At 42.2% G+C, this 12,566-nt stretch overlaps 1 protein-coding gene across 1 annotated transcript in view; it reads left to right on the top strand.

Annotated features, from left to right (window-relative positions):
• FNBP4 (formin binding protein 4) overlaps positions 1–11,688 on the top strand; it is a 30,103-nt gene extending 18,415 nt beyond the window's left edge. Inside the window, exons 13-17 of the mRNA XM_069555697.1 lie at positions 2,112–2,425; positions 2,542–2,686; positions 3,095–3,438; positions 7,708–7,865; positions 10,630–11,688. Of these exons, the coding sequence (XP_069411798.1) occupies positions 2,112–2,425; positions 2,542–2,686; positions 3,095–3,438; positions 7,708–7,865; positions 10,630–10,720 (1,052 nt within the window). The 3' untranslated portion in view covers positions 10,721–11,688. The remainder of the gene's footprint in view (positions 1–2,111; positions 2,426–2,541; positions 2,687–3,094; positions 3,439–7,707; positions 7,866–10,629) is intronic.
• The last annotated feature ends 878 nt before the right edge of the window (positions 11,689–12,566 follow it).

Below are 12,566 nucleotides of genomic sequence, written 5' to 3'. Positions count from 1 at the left end.
TTCAAACTAGCATTTCTTGAAAGTTTATATTTAAGCTAAAGGAGATAATTATCAATGTTAAGACACAGTTTTTATGTTTTGAGTAAACTTAGGATTTAAACATTAACTGTAAAAGTGCTACTTGTGTGATCTAAATTTATCGAGTCTAGTGTGTTTCATATTTACAGAGTTCAGTTACTGCTGATTAAACCTTTGTTGAAGGTTGTGAACCGCGTTGTTAAACATGCCGTGTTGCCTTGATTTCCTCTGCATAGCACTTTCACCGTCGTAAAAGCATCACTGCTGCGTTATGCTTCTCGATGAGAAACCTACTAATACATAAATCTGACACATTTATTTCCCTACCACATAGTGTGGCTGGTTTAGTAAAAGGAGGCTTAATAAGCTATAATCCCCAGTGTTTATTACCTTAGTTCTTACGTAATCTTGATGTACTCTAATGTAGTAGACTGCTTGCCCATACTCAGACTGTCTTAAGTTAGTGTAAAAATTTGTGTTAGATATGGCACAATGTAAAGGTTAATAAGACATTTGAAGTCTTTTAGCTAGAAAACTGCAGTCTTGTTTTCTGGTGAATTTTTTCAGTTCCCTTTTCCTTGATAGTAAGCAGTTTCTCAGTAATTAGAATAGTCAGGTGAATCATGTTCTTAAAATCTTTTACATAGTGTATCTGTCCCATAAAAGCTGAAGCTGCTCTCAAAGCCTAGTGGCCCACAGTGCTTTTCGTTTTACATTGTTGAGTCCCAGTGTGGTGTATTTTGTGCAAAGTAAGGTGAAAGGCCTTATCTTTGTTCTCGAGTCTTACGATAGAGTCCTTATTTAATCTACTGCTTTGCCCGTGACATTTGACAGGTGGAGGCTTCTGGACCTCTGCTCTGCGAGAGCAGTAGGGGAGTTCCCTGGTGGCCCAGAGTTTAGGGTACTGGGTTCTTAACCGCTGTGGCCTGGGTTTAGTTCCTGGTGGAGAAACTGATCCCGCATGTAAGCCATACAGCGTTAGCAAAAAAAGTAACACTAGACTAGGGGCCAGACGTGGCCACAGAGAGATGGATTCTGGGGCAAGTCATTTCCCTCCTGGGTTTCAGTACCTTTAAAAAGAGAGGGTTAAACTAGATGGTTTCTCATGTCTCTTCTACTCCTAAATTCTATGATTTTTAGGGAGAAAATCCCCTTCAGCATTCCTGGGATATATATCTAATAGTCCCAAGTAATGTGAAACTTCCCTATTGACGATAAAGAGGGATGGGGAAGGCTACAAGTAAGTATATCTTCCTATTTTCTCTAATCTTTAAAGCTTTTCCCAGCAGAGAAGGGACAGTAATTCCCTGTGATTTGCATCTTCTGAGGAAAGCAAACCTTGCAGCCCCTCAGCTCTGATTTCTTCAGCAGTGATTTCCAAGTCCCCATCGCTGCAGACAACTCTTTCCTGGGCTATAGTCAATATTAATCATCATTTACCTTGAAGACTCATTCTAATCCCCTTAACATCACTAAAATAAAGAATTGCCCTCCCGGGTTTGTTGCTGTGACCTAGCAGATGAGTAGCTCACACAAAGGTGTGAAGGAATGATCGGGCTGACAGAATCGCCTTGCAAACGGGTTTTTACTTAGTAACCCAGATTAGTTGAAATGGGCAGAATCTGTGGGAGTGTTTCGAATGGGTGCTTCTCTAGGTAATCCTAATCACTTACCTAGCTCACTAAAAAATAAAATATGTGGAATTAATATTGCAAATGCACATCATTCACTCACTTTTTCACTTTTGAGATAAAGAAGACCCCAGAATATTGCCTTCTCTAGTTGTATATCTTTGGGGGAAAAAAAAAAAAACCTTCTGGTTCAGATGATTTGAGTTTCTCTTTGAGTTAATGTGATGTGCTTCATTTACCAGCCATAAATCTGGACCCAGAAAACAAGACTAGTATAACACAGCTGGGGCAAGTGCTAACTGTAAATTCTGTGAATTTATCTTTCCTTGGAAGTCATTTTGGAAGTGAGTTTAATATTTCAGTGACATCAGTATAGAATAGATGTCTTGGGGACATGTGTCAGCAGTCAGTTCATGGGAGTCTTAGTCTTGCTGTTCCCCTGATTGCGGTTTGTTTTCATAGGTTCTCTTTGTAAAGAGCCCTTTTCCGGCCAAGTATCTTCTTCGTCACTCATGCCGCTCACTCCGTTCTGGACTGTCCTTCAGTCAAATGTGCCTGTGCTGCAGCCTCCGCTACCTCTGGAGATGCCGCCCCCTCCGCCTCCACCCCCCGAGTCCCCTCCTCCCCCCCCGCCTCCCCCTCCTCCGCCCGTGGAAGATGGTGAGATCCAGGAGGTGGAGATGGAAGATGAGGGGAGTGAGGAGCCGCCTGCTCCAGGAACGGAGGAGGACACTCCACTGAAACCCGCCGCACAAACCACAGTTGTCACTAGCCAGGTGAGAACCGCCGCTTGGCACAGTTTGGAGCACTGAGGCGTGGTTGGTACGGTTTCTTTTAGAAGAGGATGTTTAACCAGGGCCTTCAGCCACTGACTAGAATCTCTTCATTTCAGAGTTCAGCCGATTCTACCATCTCTAGCTCTCCTTCCACTAAAGCGATAAAGAGAAAAGCCACCGAGATGAGCACTGCAGTGGTCCAACGATCAGCCACCATCGGCAGTTCTCCAGTCCTCTACAGCCAGTCGGCTGCAGCTACAGGTCAGCACTGTGGTCAAAGTGTGTTTTTATCAGTGCGTTTTCTTTGTTTCCAGAACTAGATGTCATAAATTAAAGACTTCTTGTTGCAAAGACTGTTTATATGCCATTTCTTTCAGTTACTGAAAACCACTATTAACAGTTTGACATACATCCTTCCAGAGTCTTCTGTGCTTTGACATAATGGTGATTTTGATGTGAAGTACCTTAATACAGAAACACTCAGAAACTCATATTTTGCCACCAGAAACTGTGCCTGGCTTTTGTTTTTGTTTTGCTAAAGGGGGAAGATAGGTTAGAATCGCTTTGTAGATAATCTAACTCCCACTTTGCTTTTCCTTCTTTTTCTTGTTTTTGGCTTTGTCACAGTGTCCTTTTTATAGTTGTTTCACTTTATATTTTCTGTGTTAGGTCAACAGGCGGCAGGGGCTGGACACCAGACTGCAGGAGTTGGACACCAGGCAATAGCAGCTAGCCATCCAGCAACAGGGATGGGCCATCAGGCCAGAGGAATGAGCCTGCAGCCGAATTACCTCGGCCTGGCGTCGGCTCCTGCGCTCATGGGCTATGCTGAATGTTCTGTGCCGATGGCAGTGACCGCTCCCACGCTGCAGCCGGTCCAGGCCCGAGCTGCTGTGCCCACCACTGCCATTATTGAACCTCCTCCTCCTCCTCCTCCCCCTCCTCCTCCTCCACCACCACCAGCTCCCAAAATGCCACCACCTGAGAAGACAAAAAAAGGAAAGAAAGATAAGGTAGAGTACATAGCTCTTCAGATTTGTATTTAGAACTTTGGTTGTGTTGAGGTGATATTTAAAGTTTAAATTCAGTAGCATTTAGTATATTCACATTGTGGCGCAACCACCCGCCCTCGCTGGTTCCATAACATTTTCATTACTCCACAGGAGAGCAGCTGTGCCCATCACTCAGCCACACCTCAATACCTCTTCCCCTGGCCTCAGGGGCCCACCAGTGAGCTTTCCAGCTCCACCAGGTTGCCCACTCTGCAGTGGTGCATCTGTGAGCTTCAGCACCTGGCTTCTTTCACTTAGCACAGTGTTTTCCGGGTTCATCCCTGTTGTAGCTTTCATCAATACTTGGTCCTTTTTGTGGCTGAATAACCTTCTGTTGTGTGTATGCACCACAGTTTGCTTGCCATCCATCCACTGACGGACCTGTGAGTGGCTTTATACCTCTTTGCTGTGTTGAGCAGTCTCTATGTAAACGTGTGTGAGCACACGCATGTTGGGTACTTGTTTCTGTTTCTTCTGGGTGTGTGTGTGTGTGTGTGTTTAGTAGAAGTGAGATTGCTCGAGCATATGGTAATTCTGCTGATAACTTTTGGAGGAACCATTTTCCTGCAGTGAATGAGCCATTTTCCATTACCACCAGCAGTATTGAGGGCACTAATACCTCCAAGGGCTCACCAGCACTAGTTACTTGCCATTTTGTGAAAGTTACCATATCAGTCCTGGCAGGTATGAAGTGGTATCTCATTGTGGTTTCGATTTGTTTCTCTGATGAGTAAGTATGTTCAGCATCTTTCATTTGCATCCTTCATCAATACTCCCAGCATGAAGGTACCAGATCTTTTCAGGGCTTTTCTAGGCATATATGTTCCCTGGACATGGACTTGTATGTGGTTGGTTTTTTCCCCTCCTTTCCTCTTGTATATTAATTTTCCTGAGGATTTCACACTTCCTTTATGAGCTTTTTATGTTCTGTTGTATTCCTCTGCACAGAAGCATTTGCCCCCAACTGTCCAGGTGACTTCTGTCCCCCGGTGGTTTTCACAGGCCGCTTTCATAGCTTCTAACCCAAGATCCAACATATACCACCATTCCTGGCTGACCTTGAACTCAGACAACACTGAACCAGTCCCGAAGGCAACCGCAGTCTGGAACATTTCAGACACCCAACTCATTTCCTTCCATCTGGGACTGAGCATTGGGCCATTTTGTTGCAGCCACACTGGGGGGAGTGTGGAATGAGGGCACGCAAACCCGCCACACAATCTCCTGCTGTTCTTGGTGCAGGTTTTTCTCGATGGGCTCTTCTCTTAGTTGCTGCAGATCCTTGACTGGTCTCTAGAGTTCCCGCAAAACCATCCTAGTCTGTTTCTTGTTTGTCTATATAATATTTCCATGGGATCAGCAAGAGCTTGGAGCTTCATGGTCTGCCAGCTTTCTGACTTCACCCTCGTGGACCCTTTGAACTCCCTAAATCGCCTGAAGAGACTTGCTCGTCGGCTTTTCCCATCCTCGTGCTACTGCGCCATTGCCTCAGCTGCCATCTTTTGCTCCAGGGGTCAGCGGGGCAAATTGTTTGCTGGTTCAAGGGACCTTCTTGAAGTTTGAGTTACACAAAAAATGGAGTTTTCTGGATTGACCCACTTGTCCAAGCTGGTACCATGGTTCCAGAAATTATCTGGAAATGAAGTGTTCTGAAAGCTCAGCAGCGGCAGGATGGCGTCTTGAAGGGATTGCTGTCCCGCTCACTGTGCCGTGTGCAGCTCTCCTGAGCCAGCGTACTGTCGACCACCTACACGCCTCGTCTGCGTTTACTGGTCTGGCTACTGTTCATTCTTTATGGAACCAAGGTTAGAATGTTCAGTGCTCAGGAATCATTTCTCTTATGAAGCCTTCCTTGCCGCTCTTCCTTCAGTCTTCCAAGAGAGATAATCATCTCCACCTCCATTCGTTTAAGTAATTTTTTTAGATAGTCATACTCTTACGATCATATAAATAATAGTTTATAAAAAAATATATTTACCTATTTATTTGGCTGCGTTGGGTCTCAGTTGCGGCACATGAGATCTCCATTGTGGCGTGTGAGATCAGTAGTTGGGGCACGCGGGCCCAGTTGTTCCACAGCATGTGGGATCAAATTTGTGTATCCTGCGTTGCACAGCAGATTGCCAGCCACTGGACCATCAGGGAAGTCCCTGAATAATAGTTCCGAAAATCTAGTATTCTACGGTAACGTGATTTTTATGGACTTATTTGAAAGCAGTGATTCATCTCTATGGTGTTACAGGCCATTTTTAAAAATGCAAGATATGTACTTACTTGAAATCACCTGATTTCAAGAATATCTGAGACCTATGTATTTTTTCAATCTTTTTGCTCAGGTTTTGTATGCAGTTTACAAGAGAAAAAGGAATTCTAGCCATTTAATCTTTTCCTCTGACTGCAGGGTTCCCCTATTTAAAATGTGTTCAAACAGCCAGTGCAACTCTGGATCCATCGTTTTGAATGTGACAAACAATGCCTAACTTACTTACAATGCCTAAAACATAACTTACTTTCCCATGACAGATAGGAATCAAATACACTTCGAATTTACAAAATCGTATGGAAGTCAAAATGAAACCACAGAGACTCTACCTAGATTTATGTTGTTTCTAATCATATTTGCAGAAATATGGTGACAGGTTGTACTGCAGTGAGCCCTCTATGCATACTGACTGTTACTACAACGATTCTTACTACTTTTTACTCAGTTGGTTGCATTCTAACCCAGAACAGGTTGTGTTTGGAGCTTACGGGAAGGGTGTGTATGCAGTCGGTCAGATTGAACCACAGGTGAAAGAATGGAATGTGGGAAGGTGTGTGGAGCAGAAGGCTTAATCATTTTACACGGGCATTTCCCCAGAAGGTTAAAAACCTGTTATTGACAGTTAGAATAGGGTATTGAGCCAGGGAGCCAAGTAATTTTAAAAGACTGAAAAGATTAAGCTTGTTTTCTCAACTCTTTTGGGTGGTTAATCATGAAATGTGTTTAACTGCAGGCTTGGAAAACAGTTGGGCCACTATACGCAGACCTCGTAAGAGCACAGCACTCCTTCGTACCTGCCACTTGAGGGCCTGCTTGTTATATTTAGAGTGTAATTTGGCCAGGATCTTCCCTGGTGGCCAAGTCTTCAAAAACACAGGGGTGAAAATTACTTTTTGTCAGTGTCTAATATAATATTTCTCTGAATTCAAAGAACTAATCACAAATATTAGAAGGTTTATTTTGAATGCATACTATCTGTCAAGTGTTCTTCATATTCAGTAACTAAAAAAATCTCTGCTTTTGTAGAGCTCTTTTGGTGGGCTTGGAGAGGGTAGGGGGCAACTGGGTTGCAGAAACAGATAAGCAAATACATGTTGAACGTTTAAAAATACAATGAAGAAAAAAGTGTCAGAGGACTGATGGGCTTTGGGAGGCGGTACTGTTTCATATAGTGTGGTCAGAGAAGGCATCTTTGCTAGAGTGCCATTGGTCAGAACTCTGAAGGTAGTGATAGAGCAAGCCATATTGTATATATAACAAATATCACAAGGTTTTTTCCTTAACTGTGAGATTCTGTGTTTATTATAGGCAATTTAGAAACTGGAGGTAAGCTAATAGGACAGAATTGCATTGTAAGTAGTATCTTCTCTTAGAACTGATCTTATACTTAATGTTTTAATATTCCTCTTTGCTTTTTTTTATATTTAGTAGTCACGTTTGTTTCTGTTGTTCTTTCCAGAAAAGCTGATCATTTGTTTTTCAGCACTGTGTTTCACTTGATGCAAACACTACATCCATTTAAACTCATAAAAGGGTACATTGTAATTCTGAGGAGATAAGGGCAAGAGTTTTGAATTTCATAGAATAAGGCTAAAGGAAATTTTTCTGACCTGATTTTATAAAATACCCCATTTACAGACGGAGGGGACACATGTATGCCTGTGGCTGGTTCATGTTGTCATATGGCAGAAACCATCACAATGCTGTAATTAGCCTCCAACTAAAATAGTTTTTTGTTTCTTTCCTTTTTAAAAAAGAAAAAATATCCCATTTACAGTTTTTAGGTTTTTAACCAAGCTTGGTAGAAATTTTTGGCAAAAAATTTAGAATGGTGCTTGTGTTCGGTTGGTTTTGAAGTTCACTTACTCCTTAGAACTAAGGAAGAGATCTTGATCTCATGTGAAGAACTTGTTCTCTTGTTTTGTTTTATGTATCATATTCCTTCTGACCTTTAACCTTTGTTACAGGGAAAGAAAAGTAAAACCAAAATGCCGTCTCTGGTAAAGAAGTGGCAGAGTATCCAGCGTGAGTTAGATGAAGAGGAAAACTCGAGTTCCAGCGAAGAGGACCGAGAGTCAACCGCACAGAAGCGCATTGAAGAGTGGAAGCAGCAGCAGCTGGTCAGGTGAAGAGGAGGGTCTCAGACGGGCAGGCTGTGCTGGTTGCAGCTGTGCTTTTAGCACCGTTGTATTCTGGAAGTGTTTGTTTTTATTTTATTTTGTTTCTTTACGGCTGTGCTGGGTCTCGCTGCTGCGTGAGCATTTCTCTAGTTGCAGAGTGCAGGGGGCTGCCGTCTGGTTGCAGTGTACGGGCAGTTCCTCGTGGTGGCTTCTCTCCTTGCAGAGCACGGGCTACAGCTCCCGGGTTCTAGAGCGCAGCTCAATAGTGCGGTGCACAGGCCTAGTTGCTTTGTAGCATGTGGGATCTTCCCAGATCAGGGATTTGAACTCATATCTTCTGCATTAGCAGGCGGATTCTTTTTCACTGAGCAACCATGGAAGCCCCTATGTTCTTAAAGTCATAGCCCTGATTTCTTTATAGACTTAACCCAAGCAGCTTTTAATTCATAGAAATGTTTTTTTTCCTATAGAAGTTACAGTTTAGCTTTTTTGAAAGACATCAGAATTGTAATACTTCCCACTAATTGTTCATCTTAGGCAAAGAACTGTCTTAACCCTGAGCGTACAGGGGAAAATAGTCATCCCCATTTACCATGTAGCTCCAAGAGACCAGTTTTTAATTTAATAAGATGTACATATACCTAAACTAAGTTTCTATTCTTTATTTTCATGAGTTTTGAAGGCACACATACTGAAATGACCATCATTCCTTCAGTGTGACCAGTTGCTCGGTTGTGGTGCATTACCTGGAACATACTGATAGTGACGCCAGATTTCAGGTTCATCTCCAGTAGGTTCCAGCGTATCATTTTCTGCTGCTGGCACTTGCACCATCCATAAATGCAGTACTCATGGAAATGTTTGAAGGAATTCCCTGGCAGTCCAGTGGTCAGGCTTTTTCACTTTCACTGCTGAGGGCCCAAGTTCAGTCCCTGGTCATGGAAAGATCTCACATGGTGTGGCAGAAAAGAAAAATTGAGAGAGGATAGCCATCTTTGCTTCGTAATTGAAAACATTTTCATTTTTAAATCCATAAACACCAATTGGAATAGTCATTCCGATGAAATCTTTGTTCCTAAAATATGTTTCTCTCTAGCCTCTGCACACCTGTTTTTAGCATTTGTCCCACTTACGAACTTGATCACATAAGTTTTAGCATACAGCAGCATAAAATGGGAAAACATGCAAATATTGTATTTCCTTTTTGACCTATATATTGTTCACTCATTAATCTTGAATTTAAGAAAATTCGTCTAGATGATGGTCTTCTTAACCCTCGTAGCCTGAGAGTTTACTTATCCAGTTTCACCATCACAGTTTGAATGTACAGTGCTGCTGTATCTTTGTATTCATCTGAATTTTGTAATACTGGGGGCTTTCCAGGAGGAGACTGGGAAGATGTTGTCTCCAGACTTCACTTCCTTGAAAGGTGATTCATGGGATTTGGGGCAACACAGGAAGGAAACTGCAGGATGGTATTAATAATTTCGTTTTACTTGTGTATCATCCTTGTAGCAGAGAAGGCGATGGCACCCCACTCCAGTGCTCTTGCCTGGAAAATCCCATGGACGGAGGAGCCTGGTGGGCTGCAGTCCATGGGGTCGCTAAGAGTCGAGCACGACTGAGCGACTTCACTTTCACTTTTCACTTTCATGCCTTGGAGAAGGAAATGGCAACCCACTCCACTGTTCTTGCCTGGAGAATCCCAGGGATGGGGGAGCCTGGTGAGCTGCCATCTATGGGGTCGCACAGAGTTGGACACGACTGAAGTGACTTCCCAGCAGCAGCAGCCTTGTAGATGACTCCATTATTTTCGAGTTTTCTTACTATTTAGTCCTTTTTAGTGTTGCTGGGAATTGATTAATGATTAATTCCTACAGTGATGAAATAGTAAACTCTTTCAAGATGATGGGAAGTCACAAAGATCTTGTAATTTATCTTATTTTAGATTTATAAAAGGGCCTCATGCACTCATTTTGGTTGTTGCAAGATAGAATCTGAGTTTTTGTTTTGTCTTTGCTGTGCCACACAGCTGGTGGGCTCTTGGTTCCCTGACCGGGTCCTCCACAGTGAGAGCGAGGGAGTCCTGACTACTGTACAGCCAGGAAATTCCCAAGAATCTTGAGTTTGTTTTCTTGGTGGTGGTTTTTTTAAATCATAGCATACTATATGGTTTACCTATGAACAGATAGCATATTGTTGTTGTTTAATCCCTAAGTTGTTTCCGACTCTTACTACCTCATAGACTGTAGCCCGCCAGGTGAATCTTGAGTTTTAATCAGTTTTTTTAAATAACTGAATAAGCCGTGAGAGATCAATGCTAGTTAGAACTAATGAAAAGAGAATCTCAGAAACATTAGGTCTGCCCATCCCTGGTGGTATGTTGAGGATTAAATATATCTTCTTAGAGGTTAAGTAAATAAATCTAGGATAAGGACTCCTCTAACTCCTTGGAGCCAAGAAATACTTCTACAGGCATGTGTTATTTTCCTTCAGTGTAGCTTTAATGGTTACTGGGGAGGCATAAAAATAGATATGCACTTACATATAAATACAACTGTAGAGCAGAGTGTTTTGTATGTGTTTGGTTGACCTATCAATTAAGAAATTTGATGAAAACGATTCTGGTACTTAGCTGAGAAATTTGAAACTTTGTCATGAAGACAGATGTGGCCGATCGTTTTCAGGTTTGGTTAGTTTTTATTTGCTAGGGAGTGAACAGCTCCATTCTCTTTTCTCAGAGGAGTCATCTGTCTGTTGTTTCCACAGTGGCATGGCAGAGAGAAATGCTAATTTTGAAGCCCTTCCTGAAGATTGGCGAGCAAGACTGAAGAGACGAAAAATGGCTCCAAACACATAGTTTTTTACTTTTTTGTTACTGTGTGCTGGATTTTCTGTTTTTATGTTCAGTTCAGAGTCTTAACCAGTTTTACTGTTGCCAATAAACTATAAATGTTATGAGGGAGAGCATATAAATTTGCTGGGCAAGAGCATACAAAATTCCCACATTTGTGAAATGTAGTTTTTTCTGTTTTGCCAAAAGGTGTGAGGTGGCTGAACCATTTGACCTGGCTGCCTTTATTCTCACACTGGCAAACTCAGCATGTTAGGTACATTATTGTCATCAGTCTGGACGTGTGGCTCATGACACTTCTATAGAGGACTCACCGACGAAAAGGGAAGGATTTTTCTGCCTAATAGAGGCTGTTGTAGTTCCTAGTGTGGCGCGCTCGCTCTCGTTAACATCTTCAGAACAAGTGCAATTAAGAAGGCAGCTCTATACTCTACCTTGCTTAACTGGGATTATAGGAATTTCCTTCTGACCTCTTCCTCTTAGTCTGCCACCCCTGAAGTGCTGAGGTATACAAACTCATTCATGTTGAGCTAACAGGTGGCCACACTCTATAAATTTATAGAGTATTTCTCACAAATTCTAGAACTGATAAAGATAGCTCAGTCATTGCACATACTAGGTGACAGATATAAATTTCAGTGTATGGCGGCAGCAGCAACTGTTCATGTCTTTGAGACTTTCCCCTCACACGTGGGGGTAAATGTAATGAGCCACTGTATGTATTGCTATGTCTCCATGGTCGTACCTTGGTCCAAAGTTCACCTCCCATTTAGATGTGAATGTACTCTCCATAAAATTCCAGTATTTAAAAAAGCAGTTTACTGTTCTGTACTTTCTATTGTATCACAATCAGGTAAAAGTCACTTTAAACTGAAGAAAAAGCAAATTGTGTTTTAAAGCTGTTTGTATTTCTCCAGTTTCTGACCTTGTAAATTTGTATATATGCACTAATAAAGCCTTTTTTATACTTCTGATTGGTTATCCTTTTGCTCCTGTTTTGCTTGTTACTCCCTGAAGATGTCACCAAGACTTACTTTAAGTCAGTCGTTTTTTCTAATCAAGTACGGTATAAGGCAGACATTGAAGCTCTCAGAAGAAAGAGGAGTGTCAGGATCTTGAGCCCGTTGCAGGGTGGGAGAATGGGGTTAGAAAAACAGGACTCTGGTACCAGAAAATATGGTGTGACTTAAGTATTGGAGCTTGTGGTCTATAATATTAGCTTGTATTTAGCCTACTTAAATCCTGGAAATGACAAAATGTGGTTAATAGTCTAGAAAAAAAGGGGGGCTTTATATAGTTACAAGAGTTATATATACTCATAGTCATGTAAAGTTAACCAAAGACGACAGTAGTTAAAATTTTACTCTAGTATATTTATATGCAGCTGTCTAATCAGTGTCATGTGTGCTTGTGTGTTGGTTTTTATTTATACAAAAATCGGGGTGACCATTTTGTATATAAATTGTTTTTCTTGTCATCTGCATAGAGCACATTGACGTTGAAGCCGCTCAGTCGTGTCCGACTCTTTGCGACCCCATGGACTGTAGCCTACCAGGCTCCTCCGTCCATGGAATTTTCCAGGCAAGAGTACTGGAGTGGGTTGCCATTTCCTTCTCCAGGAGATATTCCCAACCCAGGGATGAAACCCAGGACTCCCGCATTGTAGGCAGATGCTTTACTGGCTGAGCTACCACCAAGATCCTACATTTCTGGGAAAAAGGGCTATTGACTAGTCATTAAAGCTTTTCCTTTTAACTGCCTAACAGTTAACCAGATTTCTAGGAATTGTTGACAGGGACTAAGTGACTTTGTCCCTATCCTGCCAGACCAGAAACATTTTTTTGAATTTGAC

Source organism: Ovis canadensis, chromosome 15 (assembly GCF_042477335.2).
Source record: "Ovis canadensis isolate MfBH-ARS-UI-01 breed Bighorn chromosome 15, ARS-UI_OviCan_v2, whole genome shotgun sequence".
NCBI lineage: Eukaryota > Metazoa > Chordata > Mammalia > Artiodactyla > Bovidae > Ovis > Ovis canadensis.
The sequence above is the reverse complement of the archived record's forward strand: the minus strand, read 5'-3'. Positions and strand labels throughout refer to the sequence as shown.